The sequence below is a fragment of the Acartia tonsa genome, chromosome 14, assembly GCF_053477335.1.
Source record: "Acartia tonsa isolate MP-2025a chromosome 14, ASM5347733v1, whole genome shotgun sequence".
Lineage (NCBI taxonomy): Eukaryota > Metazoa > Arthropoda > Copepoda > Calanoida > Acartiidae > Acartia > Acartia tonsa.
The window spans coordinates 22,701,596-22,729,442 of NC_137273.1; the positions used below are offsets into that span (position 1 = coordinate 22,701,596).

The 27,847-nt window shown below is 30.6% G+C and overlaps 1 protein-coding gene and 2 long non-coding RNA genes across 10 annotated transcripts; all 3 read right to left on the bottom strand.

The window, feature by feature from the left end:
- Positions 1–203: 203 nt before the first annotated feature.
- On the bottom strand, positions 204–3,611 carry LOC145305983 (uncharacterized). 3 transcript variants are annotated; one of them, XR_013874855.1, is made up of 5 exons: positions 3,553–3,611; positions 2,937–2,988; positions 1,983–2,058; positions 1,182–1,245; positions 204–338 (listed from the first exon to the last, which is right to left on the bottom strand). It is a non-coding gene; the product is annotated as an uncharacterized LOC145305983 (long non-coding RNA). The 3 variants fall into 3 exon arrangements; XR_013874854.1 differs by having other exon boundaries at positions 3,532–3,611; XR_013874853.1 differs by lacking the exon at positions 3,553–3,611 and having other exon boundaries at positions 2,937–3,067.
- Positions 3,612–4,093: 482 nt separating this feature from the next.
- LOC145305981 (uncharacterized) lies at positions 4,094–16,931 on the bottom strand. Of its 4 annotated transcripts, none has more exons than XR_013874847.1 (4): positions 16,877–16,931; positions 13,732–13,828; positions 5,071–5,134; positions 4,094–4,228 (listed from the first exon to the last, which is right to left on the bottom strand). It is a non-coding gene; the product is annotated as an uncharacterized LOC145305981 (long non-coding RNA). The 4 variants fall into 4 exon arrangements; XR_013874849.1 differs by lacking the exons at positions 13,732–13,828; positions 16,877–16,931 and adding exons at positions 5,985–6,048; positions 10,231–11,487; XR_013874848.1 differs by lacking the exons at positions 4,094–4,228; positions 5,071–5,134 and adding exons at positions 10,278–11,550; positions 12,396–12,459 and having other exon boundaries at positions 13,753–13,828.
- A 5,150-nt stretch (positions 16,932–22,081) lies between these two features.
- LOC145305260 (uncharacterized) lies at positions 22,082–27,811 on the bottom strand. Of its 3 annotated transcripts, XM_080146859.1 has the most exons (3): positions 26,066–27,811; positions 25,723–25,775; positions 22,082–25,554 (listed from the first exon to the last, which is right to left on the bottom strand). In XM_080146859.1, exon 3 carries the CDS (start codon positions 24,932–24,934, stop codon positions 24,467–24,469), a length of 468 nt encoding a protein of 155 aa, XP_080002985.1. In that variant the 5' UTR covers positions 24,935–25,554; positions 25,723–25,775; positions 26,066–27,811; the 3' UTR covers positions 22,082–24,466. The 3 variants fall into 3 exon arrangements, with proteins under 3 accessions (XP_080002985.1, XP_080002984.1, XP_080002983.1); XM_080146858.1 differs by having other exon boundaries at positions 22,082–25,775; XM_080146857.1 differs by having other exon boundaries at positions 25,723–27,811.
- Positions 27,812–27,847: the final 36 nt, after the last annotated feature.

Genomic DNA, 27,847 nt, shown 5'->3' on the forward strand with positions numbered 1-27,847 from the left:
CTTTTTTTTCTAATATTTCTATTCTGCTAAAAAAAAAAATAGGCAGATAATTAACAACCTGACATTTAAATATTTTGTATAAGGCTGAAATGATAACAATTTTTTCAAATAAATATATATTGTATGGTTTCATATATGAAATAATCAAAATTTGTAAATTTTTGACATACTTTTCATAGTTCATATAATTTGTGTTCAACTGTATTTAAGACTGTGAAAGAAATGCATAATTTTTGATCTTCTGAGAATTCTACATTTTTCAGCATATGATTCTTTAGCAGATGTAACCATTGAGTTTGTGGACACGTCCATGATCTATCCAATTTTGCAATCTGGGCCTAAATAATAATTATATTTATTTTCAATTATAATCATTTATGAATTAAACAAGGATCACAACATCAATAAAAGCGAAGCTCTGAAACGGTAGGACAAATGAACATTAACACTTGTAGAGTGGCAAAATTGCATAAACAAAGTTTTGACAAAAGTGTATGTAAATTTGTTGCAAATTATCAAATGCAGTATACAAGCTGGGACATACTTACATTTTTAAGGACTTGGTTATAATTAAGCTTTGTTTTAATATTGTAATTTGTTATCCTAAGAATCAGCAATCCAAAATTCAGATATTTAGGATAATTTATATAAAAAAAATGGTCTAAAGGTTAAAAATCAACATGATTTGAATGAACGTACATAATTCTGGTATTATAGAGTTGCTACGCTTTCTAAATAATACTTAACTGTTATAGAAATAATCATGAAATGAAATCATTAGGACAATTTTAAAATGTCTAAATTAACAAAAGAGGTAATCGTTATGGAGGGACAGACATAATTATAGAAAAGTTTTGCTTTTCAAATCACAAAAGAAAACAGTAATAATTTTTTTTAAGGTTTTTTTGAGAATCACATAAATACTGCTAATTAACCGTTAAAAGGGTGACTTATAGGAAAGAACATGCAGAAAGAGAGACAAGCAGAAAGGCACTTTTTGAGACAACTTTTCTAGGTTCTATTGAATATAAAGACTGTAGATAACACAAAATAATTCTTCTGTTTACCCATTCACATGTACATTATTTTCCCCCGTTGTAGGCTTAATATTCAATATTAGTCATAAATAATATTAATAGAATTGAACAATTAGTTTCCTAGCATTTGATATTTAATGTTACCTGTATCTTAATATAGAGCTTAGAATACACTCATTGAAATCTTTATAGATGAATTCTCTGCATCCTAAAATATTGAATATTAGAAAGATACTTTTTATATGTTTATGTTAACCTAGCACCAAAATTTGAACTTTAGAAATTAAGAAATTTTGGGTATAGTCCCTTTCGTAACATCGCACCTTATGGTGCAATTCTTCGTATTTTTATGGGGCAATGTTACGAAAGGGACTATTCCCAAAATTTTTTATTGGATAGTGCATTTCTTTTTCCATATTTCTCCCTTTCTCTATTTCACTTTTTCTCCCATCCTCTTCCTATCTTTTTTTTATTCTCTATTTTTTCTCTTTCTATCACGAAATATTGTGACTTTTAATTTTTGCGCTGCTCTTCTTATGGACATAATCAAAACTTAATTCATTCAACTTGGACTGTCAAATTTTTTGGGTGCGCTTCGCGCCCTAGCCACTTATTTGTACTTTTATAACGTGAGCCTTTCCAGCTCAGTCAACTGAGTCTCTGTCATTCTATTTTGATAATTTTTCCAGTGTCACTTCAAAACCGATTAATATCTGCTGGATTAGAAACGGTTTTCAGCCATTCTGAAAATTATGCATAGCATCTTATTATATCCAGTTTTCTATGAATATAAAAAAAAATACAATCATAAGATTCAAACCAGTTTTTTATTCCGTGCCTTCGGAATCTCGGGGCTTAAAAAATTGTTTTGTATCTTATAATATATTGTGCATATCTGTATCCACGGAACGCTGCTTATAATATGATGCGATAAACAAATATTACCTGATCTGCAACGTCCAACTTGTTGTCTGATGGTCGGTTTTGTACATCGCCGCCGCGCGTTCACACCACTGTATATCTAAAATTATATTGCATAACCATAATAAATCACATAATAAACTTATTTATGAAAACTATATTTTTGTTCTGTTGTAAAGTTGCATGCAGCCGATACTGCAGTGCTACTTTTAATACAGACCAAGGAACAAACTTATAGATTTAAAATAACAATTAATAGTAGTTCAAAAAAGGCCCTAATTTTACAAAAGTCTTTTTTAGTTCAAATAATGATCTACAAGTTATTAATAATACAAAATAGAACAATGTCAGTCCCTTTGTCTGACTGCTAAACCAAGTAATCTGTGCATCCCAGGAATAAAAACCTATTGGTCCAGTGATGGTTTTAAGCTATTTAACAAGGTGAAGCATATCATTTTTACAGTTATTTTATTTTTACACCCTAATTCCATCTACACAATGCACAACTCTTTGTAAGCAATATATGTAAGAACAAAGCCACCAAAATTAAAGAAAAGAATTATGAATTAACAACATTTTATTATTATTTCTAACATTTTCTTCAACAAGTTAAAAAATCAAGGTGCATAGTTTCTATACAACACTGTCATACAATGCTATATATAAAATATAAAGAAAAAATAGAGATAATATAGAGACATAATGTTAATATCAGCCAATAGAAGAATACTAAAGGTACATTTAGACATCTCATTGGTTGAAATATTTTACAGATCTTTGTATGTAAGCCAAGGGCATCATTATCTAATTTTGCTTATATTATAAGTCAGGTATAAATTGTCTCATATCTTAGGATTAAGCTTTTCTTAGGTATATTAAATTATGTAAGCATTTTAGTTGGACGAAAAATGGGGTCAGATGGATTATCTAGATGTATTATGTCTATGGTGAAAAATCATCAGTTTCAAGTTGTGTTACCTGGGATAGAAGGAAGAGACAGCAGAATAGAACAGCCGCAAACCTCATTTTTCTAGAAGGGAGAATTGTTTTAACAAATACATTAAATTTTAAAAAATCTAGTACATCTGTTAAAAAAAAACCTTTGGGGACTGATGATAACAATATATGACCTAACCTTTATGCTAAGTCCCACTACAATAACATCTAAACCATTGCAGATAACCAACCCTTTGTTTGCACAACCTTTGTCAGTAAGTCCTAACTTTGCATGATGATGAGTATTTCCTGTTTAGGCCAAGGCTTTCCCTCTACTTTTACTATTGTATTGCTAACCTAACATAGCAGCTTTTAAAATCCTTAGCTGTGACATGGTTTAGAACAGTTTTGAATTCATCACCTTCCCAAGACAAACAGATCTAGTACATGCTATTATGTTATAGTTGCAGGTCAATACAAAATTGAAGAGCTAGAGGTCATATTGAAAATAGGTTAAATTTTCAAGATTGAAAAAAAATTTAATTTTAACTGAAATGTAAATGAAGCTATTGGATTTGTAGGCAAAAGTTTACTATTTTTTAGAAAAGCTTGTTTTAAAGTTAGTATGTTTTTCAACCTATTTTTTAAAAAAATATACTATTCTAAGACATGAGGATATATTTCGATTTTAGCAATCATTTTCAATTCATTTTGTCTTAAAAAATATAGGTATAAGACATTAGATAACAGCAAATATGATCAAAGATATTAAACATAAATTTATATAAAACAATGTCACAAATTATTTTGAAACTTATCACCAGAAAATCCAAATGACAACTGAAAAACTGGAAAGCTTGGCAAAAATTTAAATACTATTTTTCAAATGGCATTATATTAAAATTACAAATTTGAGTTATCAATTTAAAATATTTTCTATAATAATCAATCAATTTTAAACTCTTACTGTATACCTGCTCATAATTATATTAAGCCACTTTTTTTTCTAATATTTCTATTCTGCTAAAAAAAAAATAGGCAGATAATTAACAACCTGACATTTAAATATTTTGTATAAGGCTGAAATGATAACAATTTTTTCAAATAAATATATATTGTATGGTTTCATATATGAAATAATCAAAATTTGTAAATTTTTGACATACTTTTCATAGTTCATATAATTTGTGTTCAACTGTATTTAAGACTGTGAAAGAAATGCATAATTTTTGATCTTCTGAGAATTCTACATTTTTCAGCATATGATTCTTTAGCAGATGTAACCATTGAGTTTGTGGACACGTCCATGATCTATCCAATTTTGCAATCTGGGCCTAAATAATAATTATATTTATTTTCAATTATAATCATTTATGAATTAAACAAGGATCACAACATCAATAAAAGCGAAGCTCTGAAACGGTAGGACAAATGAACATTAACACTTGTAGAGTGGCAAAATTGCATAAACAAAGTTTTGACAAAAGTGTATGTAAATTTGTTGCAAATTATCAAATGCAGTATACAAGCTGGGACATACTTACATTTTTAAGGACTTGGTTATAATTAAGCTTTGTTTTAATATTGTAATTTGTTATCCTAAGAATCAGCAATCCAAAATTCAGATATTTAGGATAATTTATATAAAAAAATGGTCTAAAGGTTAAAAATCAACATGATTTGAATGAACGTACATAATTCTGGTATTATAGAGTTGCTACGCTTTCTAAATAATACTTGACTGTTATAGAAATAATCATGAAATGAAATCATTAGGACAATTTTAAAATGTCTAAATTAACAAAAGAGGTAATCGTTATGGAGGGACAGACATAATTATAGAAAAGTTTTGCTTTTCAAATCACAAAAGAAAACAGTAATAATTTTTTTTAAGGTTTTTTTGAGAATCACATAAATACTGCTAATTAACCGTTAAAAGGGTGACTTATAGGAAAGAACATGCAGAAAGAGAGACAAGCAGAAAGGCACTTTTTGAGACAACTTTTTTAGGTTCTATTGAATATAAAGACTGTAGATAACACAAAATAATTCTTCTGTTTACCCATTCACATGTACATTATTTTCCCCCGTTGTAGGCTTAATATTCAATATTAGTCATAAATAATATTAATAGAATTGAACAATTAGTTTCCTAGCATTTGATATTTAATGTTACCTGTATCTTAATATAGAGCTTAGAATACACTCATTGAAATCTTTATAGATGAATTCTCTGCATCCTAAAATATTGAATATTAGAAAGATACTTTTTATATGTTTATGTTAACCTAGCACCAAAATTTGAACTTTAGAAATTAAGAAATTTTGGGTATAGTCCCTTTCGTAACATCGCACCTTATGGTGCAATTCTTCGTATTTTTCACAGTAGCTTTTCTCCAATTTATGCGGGGCTAATTACCAAACCCTGTGGGGCAATCACCTAACCCAAAATAACCTTTAAAAAGCCATTTTAAAAATACGATGAATTACCCCTTCTGGGGCGATGTTACGAAAGGGACTATTCCCCAAATTTTTGGTTGGTTAGTGCTTTTCTTTTTCCATATTTCTTCCTTTCTCTTTTTCACTTTTTCTCCCATCCTCTTCCAATCTTTTTTTATTCTCTATTTTTTCTCTTTTTATCACGAAATATTGTAACTTTTAATTTTTGCGCTGCTCTTCTTATGGACATAATCAAAACTTAATTCATTCAACTTTGACTGTCAAATTTTTTGGGTGCGCTTCGCACCCTAGCCACTTATTTGTACTTTTATAACGTGAGCCTATCCAGCTCAGTCAACTGAGTCTCTGTCATTATATTTTGAAAATTTTTCCAGTGTCACTTCGAAACCGATTAATATCTGCTGGATTAGAAACGGTTTTCAGCCATTCTGAAAAATTATGCATAGCATCTTATTATATCCAGTTTTCTACGAATATAAAAAAAATACAATCATAAGATTCAAACCAGTTTTTTATTCCGTGCCTTCGGCATCTTGGAGCTTAAAAAAACAGTTTTGTGTCATATATTTTTTTATACATATCTATATCCGCTGAAAGCTGTTTTTAATACGATGCGATAATAACTATTACCTGGTCTGCAACATCCAACTTGTATATCTGATGGTCGGTGTTTGCCGTTCACACCACTGTATATCTAAAATTATATTGCATAACCATAATAAATCACATAATAAACTTATTTATGAAAACTATATTCTTGTTCTGTTGTAAAGTTGCATGCAGACGATACTGCAGTGCTACTTTTAATACAGACCAATGAACCAAACTTATAGATCACTAGTAAAATATAGGTTTTTTAGCCAAAAAGATGAATACTCTAGAAATTCGACCAGATATCATTTATTTATACCTATATAGAGAGCCCCACGTTTTTATTTAAATCATAAGTGCATGGCCTAAAAAATAAATTGCATTTGAACTTGAGTGTATTTTTTCTTGAAAAAAAGCTGTAAAATTATGTTTTTAAACTATAAAATTCATTTTAAAAATCCGCAAATAAAAAAATGAAAAATCCGTGATTCTTTTTAGTAATAAAATTCACTCTTAGTGTGGTTGTTTCTTAAACAACAAACATACCATAGTTTGCAATAGATAATTTAAAAGATCCAAAATAATTTGTATTGCTTGTGAAAGAATTGCCAAGATATAGACAAAAATGAAACGTTGTTCGTTCTTCTAAATCTGGTGCAAATGAGGGAACCAACAGGTCTTTGTAATACTTGTAAAACATATTTATAAACATATTTTTAATTATGAATTTAAATTAAAAGTGATGTGTCTATTAAAAGCAAAACTTTTCTAAAAATAGTGTGGGTCCGTTCGTCCATCCGGATATTTTTTCCGTTAACTTGTACATGTTAGAATTGTCTTATTGATTTTAAACTTTGCATGGTGATTCCTGTAGTAGTTAAGTATTTGTGATTTAGAAAACGTAGCAACTGTATAATTGTTACAAGAATGTCCGTACTCAGTTTTTCAACAAATTTACTCCAATTTTGTTTTGACATTTAGAACATTTACATATATTATGATTATTCTATAAGTGTTAATGTTTATTCGTCCTAGTGACCTATTCCAGTATGAGAATCTGAATTGCTATAATAATTTCTTTAAAATCTTTATATTCTTTGAAATTTATTTTGAATCTTGAATGACATCTTAGTAATAGTTAATTATGTATTTCTATACAAAAAAAAAAAAATATTATTGTGGATTTAAAAGAACTTCATATAAAATAAATGAATAAAACTTGTTGAAATGATGCTAGATCTATGGAAAATAGAGGGTTTTATTATAAAATATGAAAAAAAATTAGGCCATGCACTTATGATTTAAATAAAGACGTGGGGCTCTCTATATAGGCATAAATAAATGATATCTGGTCGAATTTCCAGAGTATTCATCTTTTTGGCTAAAAAACCTATATTTTACAAGTGTATAGAATAGCCAAGTACGAAACTGTTAAAGAATATTTTTACATTGAAGAAAAGCAAAAGATATTACTTGCAATCAAGTTTAAAAACAATTAACAATAGTTCATAAAAAAGGCCCTAATTTTACAAAGTCTTTCTTTAGTTCAAATAATGATCTACAAGTTATCAATAATACAAAGTAGAACAATGTCTGTCCCTTTGTCTGACTGCTAAACCAGGAATAAAAACCTATTGGTCCAGTGATGGTTTTAAGCTATTTTACTAGGTAAAGCATATAATTTTTACAGTTATTTTTTTTATACCCTAATTCCATCTACACAATGCACAACTCTTTGTAAGCAATATATGTAAGGTCAAAGCCACCAAAATTAAAGAAAAGAATTATAAATTAACAACATTTTATTATTAATTCTAACATTTTCTTCAACAAGTTAAAAAAATCAAGGTGCATAGTTTCTATACAACACTGTCATACAATGCCCCATCGTGCTATATAAACTGCGAACCAACAAAATAGGCAAATCTGAATTTTCAGAATAGCAGCTTTATTATTCATTTAGGATGATTTTACTGTAAATATGAAATGTAGATGCATTTTTGTTACATGTTTCCACCGTTAATTTTTTATTAATCAGCACCAATGATGCACAAGTTCTCAAAAACAGCATTTGGGGGAAAAACTGGTGAACCAAAAAGATATGCAAATCCAAAACAAATCAACGGAAAAGTGATTTTTTTCTCACTTTTCTTCTCTTTTAAAGATTGTTACTGATAAATTAATGATTTTTAAAGGGATTTGTGCATTAGTTATTATGAAATATACTATTAGGTAAAAATTAATGATTTTTCTAAATAAGAAATATTAGAAAAAAAGAAATTCAACCCCTATCACTTTAGAGGACTTTATGAATAAAGCTAAATCCATGTTAAAGATAAAAATTACCTTCAAAAGTATACAAAAATGTTTTGTGATGTGTTAAAAAAATCCATTTTAAAATCTTGATTTTAAAGATGATGGCCTTTAAGATGCTCCTACAGGTAGTGATGATGAGCCAAATGTTATCAAAGTGCATGCTCATGATGACAATTTATATATTGAACTATGGTCCAATTTTTGTATTCATAGCAGCCTCCAGCCAAGCAGTATTAAAAAAGAAAAAATTGCAATTTTAGTTACTCTAATTCATAAGGTAATTACTGTAGTTTTTAGAGATGTTTATATTTCTTGTCGTAAGGCTCCATTGGAGATTGCTATGAATACAAAAATTGAACCATAGTTCAATATATAAGTTTTCATCATGGGCATGCACTTTGATAACATTTGGCTCACCATTTCCACCAGTAGGAGCATCTTAAAGGCCATCATCCTCAAAATCAAGAATTTAAAATGTATTTTTTAACACATCACAAAACATTTTTGTATACTTTTGAGGGTAATTTTTATCTTTAACATGTATTTAGCTATATCCATAAGACTGGAGGTTAGCAGCTGTCCTCTAAAGTGATAGGGGTCGAATTTCTTTTTAGTAGCGAAGCTACTCTATAATTTGAAATGTCCGTCCGTCCGTCCGTCTGTCTGAGACAAAGTGGGGGAAACGTGATTTTCTCAGCTCCTATAAAAGATAGACAGCTGATATTTTTAGTGAAGATTCCCATGACATATGCGCATCTAATCTTTACTTTGTTTTGTCCATCTGTTTGTTAATTGGGGTGCTAGATCGATTCCTAGATTTTTTTATTTTCGTAATTTTCTCAACTCCTTTTCAAGACAGAAGACTGAAATTTTGAGGGATTAAGCAAATTTGCATCCTACATATTTTTACTAAGTTTCATTAAGATTTTTATATTGATTGGGGTGCTAGATCAATTCCTAGTTTTTCAAGTTTTCATGATTATCTCAACTCCTATTTAAGATAAACGAATGGAATTTTTTTAGGGATTAATTAAGTCAACATTCTACACATTTCTATAAAGTTTTTTTTAAGATATGATTATTGGTTGGGGTGCTAGATCGATTCCTAGTTTTTCAAGTTTTCATGATTTTTTCTACTCCTGATCAAAATAAACAGCTGGAATTTTTAGGAATTAATTAAGTCAACATTATACATATTTTCACCAAGTTTAAGAAAGACTTGCTATTGGTTTGGGTGCTAGATCAATTCCTTTTAATTTTACATTTTGTTTCTTAGCTTTATGCTTCAAAAGATATTATACATTTGTAAAAGGTTTCGTGATTTATTTCATTTATGTCTTTTTAACATACTCAAAAGACTATTTTTTCCTGATGTCTATCAATAAATTTTGAGTTTTGCTACTTATGGATGTTGTCACCTTGTTTCTAATATTTCTTATTAAGAAAAATCATTTTTTTCTACCTTATACTATATTTCATAATTATTAATGCATAAATCCCTTAAAAAATTGTTAATTTATCAAAATCAATCTTTTAGAGAGGAGAAAAGTGCCAAAAATTCGCTTTTTTATTGATTTCATTTGGATTTGCATATCTTTTTGGTTTACCAGTATGCATCTACATTTCATATTTACAGTAAAATTATCCAAAATGAATAATGAAGCTGCTATTCAAAAAATTCAGATTTGCCTATTTTTTTTGGTTCGCAGTTTTGAAAATATATCTTTGTGGTATAAAGAAAAAATAGAGATAATCTAGAGACATAATGTCTATATCAGACAATAGGAGAATATTAAAGGTACATTTAGACATCTCGTTGGTTGAAATATTTTACAGATCTTTGTATGTAAGCTTTTCTTAGGTATATTAAATTGTGTAAGCATTGTAGTTTGACGAAAAATGGGCTCAGATGGATTTTCTAGATGTATTATGTCTATGGTGAAAAATGATCAGTTTCATTTTTTGTTACCTGGGATAGAAGGAAGAGACAGCAGAATAGAACAGCTGTAACCCTCATTTTTTTCTGGAAGGGAGAATTGTTTTAACAAATACATTAAATTTTAAAAAATCTAGTACATCTGTTAAAAACCTTTGGGGACTGATCATAACAATATATGATCCAACCTTTATGCTCAGTCCCACTACAATAACATCTAAACCATTGCAGATAACCAACCCTTTGTTTGCTCAACCTTTGTCAGAAAGTCCTAACTTTGCATGATGATGAGTATTTCCTGTTTAGGCCAAGGCTTTCCCTCTACTCTTACTATTGTATTGCTAACCTAACATAGCAGCTTTTAAAATCCTTAGCTGTGACATGGTTTAGAACAGTTTTGAATTCATCACCTTCCCAAGACAAATAGATCTAATACATGCTATTATGTTATAGTTGCAGGTTAATACAAAATTGAAGAGCTAGAGGTCATATTGAAAATAGGTTAAATTTTCAAGATTGAAAATTTTTTTTATTTTAACTGAAATGTAAATGAAGCTATTGGATTTGTAGGCAAAGGTTTACTATTTTTTAGGAAAGCTTGTTTTAAAGTTAGTATGTTTTTCAACCTATTTTTAAAAAAAATATACTATTCTAAGACATGAAGATATATTTCGATTTTAGCAATCATTTTCAATTCATTTTGTCTCAAAAAAATATAGGTATGCGACATTAGATAACAGCAAATATGATCAAAGATATTAAACATAAATTTATATAAAACAATGTCACAAATTATTTTGAAACTTATCACCAGAAAATCCAAATGACAACTAAAAAACTGGAAAGCTTGGCAAAAATTTAAATACTATTTTTAAAATGGCATTATATTAAAATTACAAATTTGAGTTATCAATTTAAAATATTTTCTATAATAATCAATCAATTTTAAACTCTCACTGAATACCTGCTCATAATTATATTAAGCCACTTTTTTTCCTAATATTTCTATTCTGCTAAAAAAAAAAATAGGCAGATAATTAACAACCTGACATTTAAATATTTTGTATAAGGCTGAAATGATAAAAAAATTTTCAAATAAATATATATTGTATGGTTTCATATATGAAATAATCAAAATTTGTAACTTTTTGGTCAGGGGCAACAAAACAGTATTTAATGACATACTTTTCATAGTTCATATAATTTGTGTTTAAGTGTATTTAAGACTGTGAAAGAAATGCATAATTTTTGATCTACTGAGAATTCTACATTTTTCAGCATATGATTCTTTAGCAGATGTAACCATTGAGTTTGTGGACAAGTCCACGATCTATCCAATTTTGCAATCTGGGCCTAAATAATAATTATATTTATTTTCAATTATAATCATTTATGTATTAAACAAGGATCACAACATCAATAAAAGCGAAGCTCTGAAACGGTAGGACAAATGAACATTAACACTTGTAGAGTGGCAGAACTGCATAAACAAAGTTTTGACAAAAGTGTATGTAAATTTGTTGCAAATTATCAAATGCAGTATACTGGCTGGGACATACTTACATTTTTAAGGACTTGGTTATAATTAAGCTTTGTTTTAATATTGTAATTTGTTATCCTAAGAATCAGCATTCCAAAAATCAGATATTTAGGATAATTATATCAACAAAAATATCGTCTAAAGGTTAAAAATCAACATGATTTGAATGAACGTACATAATTCTGGTATTATCGAGTTGCTACGCTTTCTAAATAATACTTGACTGTTATAGGAATAATCATGAAATGAAATCATTAGGACAATTTTAAAATGTCTAAATTAACAAAAGAGGTAATCGTTATGGAGGGACAGACATAATTATAGAAAAGTTTTGCTTTTCAAATCACAAAAGAAAACAGTAATAATTTTTTTTAAGGTTTTTTTGAGAATCACATAAATACTGCTAATTAACCGTTAAAAGGGTGACTTATAGGAAAGAACATGCAGAAAGAGAGACAAGCAGAAAGGCACTTTTTGAGACAACTTTTCTAGGTTCTATTGAATAAAAAGACTGTAGATAACACAAAATAATTCTTCTGTTTACCCATTCACATGTACATTATTTTCCCCCGTTGTAGGCTTAATATTCAATATTAGTCATAAATAATATTAATATAATTGAACAATTAGTTTCCTAGCATTTGATATTTAATGTTACCTGTATCTTAATGAAGAGCTTTGAATACACTCATTGAAATCTTTATAGATGAATTCTCTGCATCCTAAAATATTGAATATTAGAAAGATACTTTTTATATGTTTATGTTAACCTAGCACCAAAATTTGAACTTTAGAAATTAAGAAATTTTGGGTATAGTCCCTTTCGTAACATCGCACCTTATGGTGCAATTCTTCTTATTTTTCACAGTAGCTTTTCTCCAATTTATGCAGGGCTAATTACCAAACCCTGTGGGGCAATCACCTAACCCAAAATAACCTTTAAAAAGCCATTTTAAAAATACAATGAATTACCCCTTCTGGGGCGATGTTACGAAAGGGACTATTCCCCAAATTTTTGGTTGGTTAGTGCTTTTCTTTTTCCATATTTCTTCCTTTCTCTATTTCACTTTTTCTCCCATCCTCTTCCTATCTTTTTTTTATTCTCTATTTTTTCTCTTTTTATCACGAAATATTGTGACTTTTAATTTTTGCGCTGCTCTTCTTATGGACATAATCAAAACTTAATTCATTCAACTTTGACTGTCAAATTTTTTGGGTGCGCTTCGCACCCTAGCCACTTATTTGTACTTTTATAACGTGAGCCTATCCAGCTCAGTCAACTGAGTCTCTGTCATTCTATTTTGATAATTTTTCCAGTGTCACTTCAAAACCGATTAATATCTGCTGGATTAGAAACGGTTTTCAGCCATTCTGAAAATTATGCATAGCATCTTATTATATCCAGTTTTCTACGAATATAAAAAAAAATACAATCATAAGATTCAAACCAGTTTTTTATTCCGTGCCTTCGGCATCTTGGAGCTTAAAAAACAGTTTTGTGTCATATAATTTTTTAATCATATCTATATCTGCTGAAAGCTGTTTTTAATATGATGCGATAATAACTACTAGCGGCTTCGCCCCTAGCCTCTAGGGGCTTTGCCCCAAGAGGTGATAAAAAAAATTAAGGCGAAATTCGTAAAAAAATAATATTTATTGTTTTTAGTGAGAGAATGTTGCTATTCTTTCATTCAAAATAAATGCTGGAATAAAAAATATTTTTGAACAAAGGACCAAGGAAATCTTCTGCAAAAAAAAAAAAAAAAAAAAAAATGGGGGGGGGGATGTTTTTGTTTTTGGGGGGGTTGGGGGTGTCCCACCCCCCAATAAAATAGCTTAAAACCACCACAGGACCAATAGGTATATACCCTGAAGAGTAGAATCCGATCGGTTCAGTGGTTACCGAGATCTTAAGGGACAGACAGAGGGACAGACGGTCAGACGGTCAGACGGACAGACGGACAGACATCGTTCTACTTTGTATTATAGATTACCTGGTCTGCAAGGTCCATTACCTGGTCTGCAAGGTCCAACTTGTCTATCTGATGGTCGTTGTTGTTGTATATCGATGCCGTTCACACCACTGTATATCTAAAATTATATTGCATAACCATAATAAATCACATAATAAACTTATTTATGAAAACTATATTTTTGTTCTGTTGTAAAGTTGCATGCAGACGATACTGCAGTGCTACTTTTGATACAGACCAAGGAACAAACTTATTGATTTAAAATAACAATTAATAGTAGTTCAAAAAAGGCCCTAATTTTACAAAAGTCTTTTTTAGTTCAAATAATGATCTACAAGTTATTAATAATACAAAGTAGAACAATGTCTGTCCCTTTGTCTGACTGCTTAACCAAGTAATCTGTGCATCCCAGGGAAAAAAAACCTACTGGTCCAGTGATGGTTTTAAGCTATTTTACTAGGTAAAGCATATAATTTTTACAGTTATTTTTTTTTATCCTAATTCCATCTACACAATGCACAACTCTTTGTCAGCAATATATGTAAGGTCAAAGCCACCAAAATTAAAGAAAAGAATTATGAATTAACAACATTTTATTATTAGTTCTAACATTTTCTTCAACAAGTTAAAAAAATCAAGGTGCATAGTTTCTATACAACACTGTCATACAATGCCCCATCGTGCTATATAAACTGCGAACCAACAAAATAGGCAAATCTGAATTTTCAGAATAGCAGCTTTATTATTCATTTAGGATGATTTTACTGTAAATATGAAATGTAGATGCATTTTTGTTACATGTTTCCACCGTTAATTTTTTATTAATCAGCACCAATGATGCACAAGTTCTCAAGAACAGCATTTGGGGGAAAAACTGGTGAACCAAAAAGATATGCAAATCCAAAACAAATCAACGGAAAAGTGATTTTTTTCTCTCACTTTTCTTCTCTTTTAAAGATTGATACTGATAAATTAATGATTTTTAAAGGGATTTGTGCATTAGTTATTATGAAATATATTATTAGGTAAAAATTAATGATTAGAAAAAAAGAAATTCGACCCCTATCACTTTAGAGGACTTTATGAATGAAGCTAAATACATGTTAAAGATAAAAATTACCTTCAAAAGTATACAAAAATGTTTTGTAATGTGTTAAAAAAATCCATTTTAAAATCTTGATTTTGAGGATGATGGCCTTTAAGATGCTCCTACAGGTAGTGATGGTGAGCCAAATGTTATCAAAGTGTATGCTCATGATGACAATTTATATATTGAACTATGGTCCAATTTTTGTATTCATAGCAGCCTCCAGCCAAGCAGTATTAAAAAAGAAAAAATTGCAATTTTAGTTACCCTAATTCATAAGGTAATTACTGTAGTTTTTAGAAGATGTTTATATTTCTTGTCGTGAGGCTCCATTGGAGATTGCTATGAATACAAAAATTGAACCATAGTTCAATATATAAGTTGTCATCATGGGCATGCACTTTGATAACATTTGGCTCACCATTTCCACCAGTAGGAGCATCTTTAAGGCCATCATCCTCAAAATCAAGATTTTAAAATGTATTTTTTAACACATCACAAAACATTTTTGTATACTTTTGAGGGTAATTTTTATCTTTAACATGTATTTAGCTATATCCATAAGACTGGAGGTTAGCAGCTGTCCTCTAAAGTGATAGGGGTCGAATTTCTTTTTAGTAGCGAAGCTACTCTATAATTTGAAATGTCTGTCCGTCCGTCTATCTGTCTGTCCGTCCGTCTGTCTGAGACAAAGTGGGGGAAATGTAATTTTCTCAGCTCCTATAAAAGATAGACAGCTGATATTTTTAGTGAAGGTTCCCATGACATATGCGCATCTAATCCTTACTTTGTTTTGTCCATCTGTTTGTTAATTGGGGTGCTAGATCGATTCCTAGATTTTTTTATTTTCGTAATTTTCTCAACTCCTTTTCAAGACAGAAGACTGAAATTTTGAGGGATTAAGTAAATTTGCATCCTACATATTTTTACTAAGTTTCATTAAGATTTTTATATTGATTGGGGTGCTAGATCAATTCCTAGTTTTTCAAGTTTTCATGATTATCTCAACTCCTATTCAAGATAAACGACTGGAATTTTTTTAGGGATTAATTAAGTCAACATTCTACACATTTCTAAAAAGTTTTTTTTAAGATATGATTATTGGTTGGGGTGCTAAATCGATTCCTAGTTTTTCAAGTTTTCATGATTTTTTCGACTCCTGTTCAAAATAAACAGCTGGAATTTTTAGGAATTAATTAAGTCAACATTATACATATTTTCACCAAGTTTCAGAAAGACTTGCTATTGGTTGGGGTGCTAGATCAATTCCTTTTAATTTTACATTTTGTTTCTTAGCTTTATGCTTCAAAAGATATTATACATTTGTAAAAGGTTTCGTGATTTATTTCATTTATGTCTTTTTAACATACTCAAAAGACTATTTTTTCCTGATGTCTATCAATAAATTTTGAGTTTTGCTACTTATGGATGTTGTCACCTTGTTTCTAATATTTCTTATTAAGAAAAATCATTTTTTTCTACCTTATACTATATTTCATAATTATTAATGCATAAATCCCTTAAAAAATTGTTAATTTATCAAAATCAATCTTTTAGAGAGGAGAAAAGTGCCAAAAATTCGCTTTTATATTGATTTCATTTGGATTTGCATATCTTTTTGGTTTACCAGTATCTCCCGCAAATGCTGTTTTTGAGATCTTGTGCTTCATTGGTGCTGATTAATAAAAAATTGACAGTGGAAACTTGTAACCAAAAGATGCATCTACATTTCATATTTACAGTGAAATTATCCACAATGAATAATGAAGCTGCTATTCAAAAAATTCAGATTTGCCTATTTTTTTGGTTCGCAGTTTTGAAAATATATCTTTGTGGTAAAAAGAAAAAATAGAGATAATCTAGAGACATAATGTCTATATCAGACAATAGGAGAATATTAAAGGTACATTTAGACATCTCATTGGTTGAAATATTTTACAGATCTTTGTATGTAAGCCAAGGGCATCATTATCTAATTTTGCTTATATTATGAGTCAGGTATAAATTGTCTCATATCTTAGGATAAAGCTTTTCTTAGGTATATTAAATTGTGTAAGCATCAGATTCATGTTGTGTTACCTGGGATAGAAGAAAGAGACAGCAGAATAGAACAGCTGTAACCCTCATTTTTTTCTGGAAGGGAGAATTATTTTTAAATATACATAATTTTTTAAAAATCTAGTACCTTTGTTAAAAAACATTTGGGGACTGATGATAACAACATATGACCTAACCATTATGCTCAGTCCCACTACAATAACATCTAAACCATTGCAGATAACCAACCCTTTGTTTGCACAACCTTTGTCTGAAAGTCCTAACTTTGCATGATGACGAGTATTTCCTGTTTAGGCCAAGGCTTTTACTCTAATCTTACTATTATGTCGCACATCTGACATAGCAGCAGTAGGTACAACTTTTAAAGTCTTTGGTTGTGACGAGGTTTGTGCCAAGTTTTGAATCTATCACCTCCCTAACAATGAGCGGATGTCAATTATCTTATAACTGAATATAAAGTTAAGTGTATATTACAATGATTTTAGTGTTATTGAGAACAACGAACAACTTTAACTGATTTTAAAAATACACAAACTAGATCTTTTAAAGCCAGACAGTCAAAAAATGTAATCTTTTATAAATTTGTTTATAATATACATTATACTTGGGTAATATCCCTTTGATATCTTTTGACTCGAGCCGCTCTAAAAGATGTTTAGAATGTTTTCTACAGCTGCTATGTCATATGTGTGAAACATCAAAAGTTAGAGTAAATGGAATGCCTGCGACCAAAATAGGTACAACTCATGACCATGCACAGTTAGGACTTCCAGGCAAAGGTCGTGCATTCAAAGAGTTGGTTGTCTGGTGGTGGATGTTGCTTTAATACTCGGAGTAGGTTTTCAAAAAATTATTTTCCTAATGATTAAAATCCCCATTAAGGGGGGGGGGGGGTGAAATGCTTGAATTGCTATATGAGGTTGTTTTTCCACATATGTTAATGTTTAAAGTGTAGAATATTAACTTAAGAATTTTCTAGAATGTTGCTAACTAAAGATTTTTAAGCTTTTATAAACACAAGGATGACAACATCCATAAGTATTGATGCACAAATATATAATACCATTTACAATTAAAGAAGCGGTCTGACAAAGTAAGTTAGAGAGAAAGAAAGTTATAGAAGTATTTTTAAAGAAAAAAATAAACAGTCTATCTAGCTATCTTGTTATTGATGATTAAATTCTGTCAATAGTAATTGGGTTAAATTAAGCAATACTTTGTTCCCTTAAAAATATACTGTTTTAAAAGTTTCCTTTTATTAATTTCCATTATTAAAATATAGTCTTTGCTTTCCTAAACAAACTTTCAGGTTGCAAATATCGAAAATCTTTAGATAAATATTTTGAATCAAATTACTAAAGTTAATTGAAACGGCTTTGTAAAGCTTAGTCTTTGTATTTGTTGCTTGCAAATAACAAGAATCGGATTACTTTTACATATCATTGTTTTAATTAAATACTTATAAATAATTCAAAATCTCAGCCATGATAAAGGTTACGATAATAAATGTTTACATTCAATTTTCCTTTAAAATTAAGTTAATAAGAAAAATCAAAATAAGGATGCCAACATGGGACAGCAGAAAGCGTAATGTGTGACATCATAAAAATACGTCTATTATTCATTTCTTATTTAGGGGTTTCCTTTCCTTTAAGATCTCGCTAATCCTTGAAGTTTCGGCCTTTCAAGGAATATACCTACTTGTCGTTTGTTGGTTTGTTAGCAAATGTGTTGGAGGTTTGGGGTCTCCTCTATCCCTCTAAAAAACAAACAAATCGGTTTTTTTTGAGAAAACTCCCCTCTTCCCATTTGTTTGGCACAGTTTTTTTTTAGAGTTTAATTGTCAGTTTCAATAGGGGTGCTGCCATTTCTACCACTTGCAAAAATACAGTAACTGTGTTTTTGACAAAACGTGGATGTGTTTTTGTCAACTTCGTTTTTTGCTGTCCTTTTGGCAATTCTTAGTCAAAATTACCCTTTTACAGCTGTCATAAACACAGATTTATTGTCATTTTATTGTCTTTCTGTCTGTCCGTCCTTCCCTGGTCCCCTAAGATATCGGTAACCACTAGATCTTTTCATGAAAATACCCACTTTCGAATTTCAATCTTCTGCTAACCTAAAAAGTTACTTTAGGGGCCTAGAAATATATGTACAAAATTTCAGCTCTCTATCTCTACTGGCGACCTAGCGCCAGGCATGTAAAATATCAACAGATAACGGTAGCACGGCGGTTTTAACAATATCTCAGTAATGTGCAGGTTTTCAGCTCTTCTGCATATTTCAATTTAAACACATAAGGCCAAAGATATTATATCCAAAAAATCTTTTGTCAAAGTCTACTCTAGACCTAGCGCCAGTCAGTTTTCTAAAATCATGCATTTTATACCTGTGAAAAATGAAATCGCCAGCGCTAGGTGTAGAGTAGACTTTGACAAAAGATTTTTGGGATATCATATCTTAGGCCTTATGTGTTTAAGTTGAAATATGCAGAACACCTAAATTCACCTTCCAAACCATTCTCTAAGCATTTTAATTTTTTTTTAGAAATAACGGGATTTCAAAACTGCCTTTTGAAAAGGCCTAAAAAATATCTTTTTTTGTCCCTTTTTTCACTGTATATAGTTACAACTTATTAAGATATTATTCTCAGTTAAAAAAAAATTGGCGCTTCCAGCACCAAAACCGGCAAAAACAGGCAGTTAAACTTCTGAACCCCTACTTAACCCCCTGACAGACCCCCCCTCTATCTCGGCTCCTGTTACAGATAGAGACGTAAAACTTTTTTCTGGTTGTTCATGTGTATTTTTAGAGAATTGCTTTTTCTAGTCATAGCGGTCAGACCGCTCCTTATCCGCTTTTTAGCGTCCAGTCGCTAAATATTAAAACAGCTGTAGAGCGGCCAATTTTAAAGCTAAGAAAACCAAATTTTATGACAAATTATTATTTTTTATAATAAAAAAATACCTTTTTTGACCATCGCTGAAAAACGACAAATAACGGAAACTGCCAATTTTGGCGGTAAAACGGCCAATTTTAAAGCTAAGAAAACCAAATTTTATGACAAACTATTATTTTTTATAATAAAAAAATATCTTTTCTGATCATCGCCAAAAAACGACAAATAACGGAAACCACAAATTTTGAGGGTAAGACGGCGGTTGGCGGTGCTAAATAATATTTTTATCTGTTTATAGTTACAACTTATTAAGATATTATTCTCAGTTAAAAAAAAAAATTGGCGCTTCCAGCACCCAAACCGGCAAAAACAGGCAGTTAAACTTCTGTATCCCTACATAACCCCATAACAGACCCCCCTATATCTTGGCTCCTGTTACAGATAGAGACGTAAAACTTTTTTCTGTTGGTTCATGTGTATTTTAAGAGAAAATTACTTTTTCTAGTCATAGCAGTCAGACTGCTCCTTATCCTCTTTTTAGCAGCCAGCTGCTAAATATTAAAAAAGCTGTAGAGCGGCCAATTTTAACGCTAGGAAAACCAAATTTTATGACGAGCAATTATTTTTCATAACAAAAAAAAACAACAAATAACAGAAACCGCCAATTTCGGTGGTAAAACGGCGGTTGGCCGCGCTAGTTTTATCTGTTTATGATCACAATAAAGACTACATACAAAAATTGGCTGGTCTAGAGCTGTTTTAGAATTCCGCTACTGGCAGCTTAAAAACGGCAAAACTACAGGTAGGAAATAAAAAATCAGTTAAAAATTGGTCAAGGAGTGGCCAAACGGTCATGGCCTTACTATTCATGGAAGTTTATTATTACTCAAGAATTAATATATATTTTTAAAAAAAATTAATTGATTTGAAGCTTACATGGACTGCCGCCACTGGCTGCGGTCAGCTGGAAACAACAGCTGATTTAAAAAAAAAATTTAATATGTCATGTAGGCATGTAAGATAAGCTTAATTTTACAATTTTAAGTCTATGAGTAAAAAAATAAATACACTGGAGCCATTCAAAGTTATTGGAAGACTAGGAGGATTATATCCTGCTGGATCATACCTGAACACCTAATTTTCATCTTATTTTTTTTCTAAGGTTGATTAAATATTACAAAAGTAATTACAAGAGAGTTGTCCTTACTTCTGATCTTAGAGCTTTGTCTTTATGGATGTTGTCATCCTATTTTTTGTCTGTATTTAATCACTTATTAATGTTATCATTGTCATATTATTTGATAAAAATATCAATGCTTTACAAATAAAATTTATAGAGAAGATCATCTTGATGTTTTTAATAATTAGATTTGTATATTTTGATTTTGTTGTTAACCCTTTGTAGACAAATTGATAATATTTCTAAATGTTATTTTTTTTTAAATTGTCTGCGTCTGGCATCTGACTAAAATAAAAATCTATTACATTAGTTTAAACAATTAACTGTCTTGACCCTTTCCAGACCTTAATCAGCCAATTTTTGTATGTAGTCTTTTATTGTGATCATAAACAGCTAAAAATATTAATTGGTGCCGCCAACCGCCGAAATTGGCGGTTTCCGTTACTTGTCCTTTTTTGGCGATGGTCAGAAAAAGCATTTTTTTGTTATGAAAAATAATTGCTTGTCAAAAAATTTGGTTTTCCTAGCTTTAAAATTGGCCGCTCTACAGCTTTTTTAATATTTAGCGGCTGGCTGCTAAAATGCGGATAAGGAGCAGTCTGACTAGAAAAAGTAAATTTCTCTAAAAATACACATGAACCAACAGAAAAAAATTTTACGTCTCTATCTGTAACAGGAGCCGAGATAGAGGGGGTCCGATATGGGGTTAAATAGGGATACAGAAGTTTAACTGCCTGTTTTTGCCGGTTTGGGTGCTGGAAGCGCCAATTTTTTTAAACTGAGAATAATATCTTAATAAGTTGTAACTATAAACAGATAAAAATATTATTTAGCGCCGCCAACCACCGTTTTACCGCCAAAATTGGCAGTTTCCGTTATTTGTCGTTTTTCGGCGATGGTCAAAAACATTTGAAAAAATAATAGTTTGTCATAAAATTTGGGTTTCTTAGCTTTAAAATTGGCAGTTAAAAAATAATAGTTTGTCATAAAATTTGGTTTTCTTAGCTTTAAAATTGGCCGTTTTACCGCCAAAATTGGCGGTTTCTGTTATTTGTTGTTTTTCGGCAGCGCAAATTTTTTTAAACTGAGAATAATATCTTAATAAGTTGTAACTGACGTATAGTAATAGCAAGAACAAACAGCTAAATATTCTTATAAAGTGTATTAATTCAATACAAGGTTAACATACAATAATAACATTAATATTAAGACAACTGTTCACTTTTATGTTCGTGTCGTGTTGCAGAGCAATGTCTTGCTCCGAAACCGTTGACACAAGAACTAAAAGCTAATATACAAAATACATACATTGCTCTCAAGTCAGGAAGAAAGGGACTATACATCACATTTCTCCCTGGCTTTAACAGGAACATGGATTTCAAAACTGTAATATTTCAGATTGAATATAACAATATGTTTATTACATGTTAATTATCATATATATATTATAAGTAGCATTGAATGCTTATTAAATAGATAATAATTGATCTGGTATGACACCTGCCATAATTTTTTTTTTTTTTTTTTATTTTATTTCCAGATCTTTAAACATTTCATATACATTTTTTTTTCTTTTTGTTTTGGTTCCTTAGAACTCTTTTATGTTTTTTATATGTTCCTTTTTTTTTATGTGTTTTTTTTTTTTTTTTTTTTTTTTTTTTTTTATTTTTTTTAAAAAAACATTGATTAACATATAATCATTGAAAAATGCATTGATTAACATATAATGCATTGATTAACACATAAACATTGGAAATGCATTGATTAACATAGTTATTATAAATGCATGATAAATAAAAACACTGATTAACATATAACCATCAGAATGCATTGATTTAAAAACATGTCATTAGAGATGCATTGTTATAAAAGCATTAATATTAAACCTTTCGAGACTACTACTGCCTCAACAAATACTTAAACATTAATACATAAAAATAAAATAAAATATGAATTAATACACAGTAAAACTATAATTATTCTTGATCATAATATTCATTCTTTTGCCAGATTTTTCTTGATAATAGTAGTATCATTCATATCCATCAATCCATCATTATCCATCAATCCATCAACATCTCACAAATGATATAACCATACCAACCATAGTAGTATCATTCATATCCATCAATCCATCATTATCCATCAATCCATCAACATCTCACAAATGACATAACCATACCAATGCTACAACACCACAGACGATATAACTATACCAGTTGACCTTAGCTTAGTTATAAACTTAGTTATAAACTGGTTTCCACTTAGCAACTGTGATTTTCTCAAACAACACAACAGCCATTCACCTCCACCACAAGAAGCCTCCAATCTCTTCAAAAAATTGGGATCAAATCCTTTCTAGCATCGACTCTAACTACTTCCCAAAATTCACCCTTTCCTGATTCAAAATACGTTGCTGATCCTGCAGGTTAGCCAACCGAGCATCTAACTCAACCATTCTAGTAACCAAACCTGCCAAATGTTTGAGGTCTCAGATCAAAAATCAGAACTGCTGTTCACATTTATCATCCAGGAGATTATATCTATTGCATAGTCAGGCATGACTTAAGCCTAATAATGACAACCACAATAACTGCTATTAACATCTCTGTTGGATTCCCAAAAATCGACATGTCATTCAAAATACAGAAACTGCCAATGAATTTCGTTATAACAATGATGCTACTGTCGACACTCCAACCAATGATAACGTTGAAAACAATGAACAGAAACAACAAACACAGAGAAAACTGCAGCCGAACAAAAGCAACCAAAACCTTCGCCATAGATTGATTCGAAATCTGATCCATTTTGTTTTTCAATACTAACTATCGACAAACACACCAGCTATTGACAAGTAAGATATCCAACCTGGCAGTCAAATCTACAACAGCCACATCAACTTTAAGCCCCGCCTTCTTTAGAACAGCTAAAATTTCACTAACCAGCATTATACTTTGACTGCCCACTGTATCAACAACTTACAAATATCCGTTTTATCAGTCATAAATATATTTAAGATACAATGCATGCTATTTTAAAATTCTGCACAACTTCACAATAGCTTCTAGCCCATGGTGTATATCTCTGTATATCATTATCTATCAACTAAATACTTCTCATTTTGACAACTGTAAATACATCTCTTTGTAGCTACCTGACTCACTGTGCATTTATTTGCATCATCCTGACACACTGTGCATTTATTTGCATCATCCTGACACACTGTGCACATCTGTTCAAAATAAATATCAACATAATTCGTTTAACTCTTTGTATCTACCTGACTCACTGTGCATTTATTTACGTTAATCTGGCACACTGTGCACATCTGTTCAAAATGTTACAATATCAACATATCTCATTTAACTCAATGTTTTTTCATTATCCTTGACATACGAATCCTCAATTTTCAAATTAAGCTTCAAAACTACTCTCCGACGTCTTATTATCCACAACTGTTGCTTAAATGCTTAAATTTAACACCTCCAAGTCTTCAAAACTTTTCAACAGTTATTATAAATCTAGCAATCTATAAATCTAAATTACTTTTCTTCTCCTTGGCAGCAGTTGGACTGTTGATTGGAGTACTTATAACAGGTTGAGAAAGGGTTGCAACAACAGTATCAACAGATTGACTTGCTTCAGTAGGATTATGATTATCACTATCACCAGTACCAACAGATTGACTTGCTTCAGTAGGATTATGATCATCACTATCACCAGTACTATCATTAGTTGCATATGATTTGCCACTACTGGTTGATTTAAGACTCTTCTTGCCAAGATCAGTAATAGAGATATCATATTCAAGCTCAAAGATAGCTTCATCAATCATTGTTTGCAAGATATCATATTCAAGCTCAAAGATAGCTTCATCAATCATTGTTTGCAAGTATTTAATCTGTAACATCATCAGCTCTAGTACATCATGAGGAAACATATTTTGTTGCACAATAGACAGAATATTGGTAAATCCATAAACAGCAGCTCCATACATTCCAAATATGTTGTCAATCCAGCACAGGCTTCCTTTGGAGTTTTGTGCAAGCACTCAGTTGTTAGCTTCAGGTACTTTTCATGATCACTAAATCTCCTTATAGTTGCCAGAGAATACAGGAACCTTGAACTTGATATCTACCTTCCTGGTGATACTCCAAGCTTCTTGACCGCATTATTGAGAACAGTTTTAGCATCCTGTTTAGCTTCCTGTTTAGCTTCCTGTTTAGCATTCTGAACTTCAACAGACTTCACATCTAATCTATAAACAGATTCTCCAGCAGCAATAGCATGTTTCACAATATTACAGACCCAATCACTAAACAATCCTGTTTAGCTTCCTGTTTAGCTTCCTGTTTAGCATTCTGAACTTCAACAGACTTCACATCTAATCTATAAACAGATTCTCCAGCAGCAATTCAACATATAATCGGTCAGAGCAAAGTGTATCATGTGCCTCCACTCTCTCTCCACCAACATTTAATTCAACATATAATCGGTCAGATCAAAGTGTATCATGTACCAGCCTCCACTCTCAAATAATATCAATGTCAACACAAAACAATGGCCAAATTCAAAACTAAATTTCAGTCACCACCAACTACTTCTCTTGCGGCCGATCTAAAACAAAATACAATCATTTTAGATGCCAAAACTTATTTAATACATATTTTATTTTCACTCAACAAAATAAAATAATTTCTTTAACATGTATTAGTATATATATAACATTAATCAAATGTATATCAATATTGAACATCATTAAAATCTTAACAAACTAAAACTCACCAACAGGTAATACTGTATCTCAACCACCACAACTACTCCTCTTTTCGACCAATCTAAAACATAATACAATTATTTTAGATGCCATACTTAAATGTTATCACTTAACAAATAAAATTTCAACATGTCTTCTTAAAAATGTATTAAGAAATATAATATTAATCAAATGTTTGTCAATAATCGAGCAACATAAAAATAATTCTTAATACAATATATTAGTCTAATACAGTAAAAAATTTACCTAATTATTCAATGAATATCTGAATAATAACTTATATCATCCACAACTATTTTTATGTATTAGAATCTTGAAAGTTGAAGCACAACTAACTATTTTTCTCTATACCTGAGAGCACTTTCTTGCGCAGCTCAACTTTTGCGCATACAACGCCCAACTCCTGCTCATCATTGCTGCTACCTCTCTGCACCACCCCACCTTGCGCATACCAACTTCGAGAGACAGTGCAAACTTTCCTTGCCAAATTATTGCCCACCCCCCTTCTCCATGAAGAGAGACAGCTCCACTCAAATATCTAATGCATTATAACAATTTTGCTTCATGAAATTCTAAGCTTCATAAATAATTTTGCTGAATCAACATCACTAAATCGCAATATATACTATTCTATATCGAGTGTCCTTAATAAAATTTAAGCTTAAACAAAAACTTAACACATCCATTATAATTCCAAGTTTTAGTAGATTTCAATCCACCCCTCAATATTTTCCATTTTATTCTGATCCACCAAAACTTTCGCAATACGTTCATTATATTCCAAGTTTTTAAATAGATTGAAATCCGCCCACATCTATTCACGTTAATTTGATTCATCCAAAATTGAGCAACACATAATGTTTCAATTTCAAGTTTGAGTGCAATTTGATTCACCACCCTGTGTTATTTATATAATTCTTCTCCTATAATTAGGTTTGGTCCGCCCATCCATACGACCATTTTGATTCACCACCCTGTGTTATTGATATATTTGTTTTTTTCTATAATTAGATTCGGTCCGCCCATCCATACTTTACATCTATCTACTTTTTGTATTTCGAACTTTTCATGGTGATTTCTGCAGCAGGTAGGTACAATTTAAAAAACGTAGCAACACTATAATCATTTCTATGACGTCCGTACTTCCATTTGTAAACATGTTGATTTGACCACAAATTTCTATATGATCAAATTATCCGATTGTATACTAATTCCGGGAACAACAAAATTCAACATTATAATCGAAGCAGTTAAAATATCTAATTATCCAATAATTTTATATGATCTAATTATCCGATTGATTCGATGTATATTGATTCCTGGGACAATAAAGCACAATACTTTATGATTGCGATGTCAATGATTTCATATGATCTAATTATCCGATTGATTTGATGTATATTGATTCCTGGGACAACAAAGTACAATACTTTATGATTACAGTGTCAAGCATCCAATCACCCTTCAGACAACCAACACTCTGAGATGCACAACCTTTTTCAAGAAAACATTTCCCCACTCTAACTTTAACGTCACACATCTCACATAGTAGCAGTAGGAACCATTTTTAACTTTGTTAGTTATGACTCAGTGTCAGACCAAGATTCAAACCTATCACCTACCCAACAACAAGTAGATGTGCTACGTGTTAAGCGGTTTATAAGCGAAGCCACTCTATAAGCAAGTTCATAAAATGTAAGTAAAACATCAATCTGTTTCAATCAGTTCTTTTTTAACACATTTACTTACAATTTTACATCGACTCTTATGCACTTATTTTTTCAGTTTTGACACTATACAAGTGTTGATGTTCGTTTGTCCTACCATTCAATGCTTCGCTTTTGTTAATGTTGTCTTCCTTGTTTTTACAAAGATTATTCAGTTCTGACACTATGCAAGTGTTGATGTTCGTTTGTCCTACCATTCAATACTTCGCTTTTATTAATGTTGTCTTCCTTGTTTATTACAAACAAATTTGCTTACAATTTTTGCATTGAATCTTATATGTATATTCTGATTATTTAATTTTGACACTATACAAGTGTTGATGTCCGTTTGTCCTGCCATTCCATTGCTTCGTTTTTACGGATGCTGTCATCTTTGTTTAATTAATCATATATCATATAAATCATA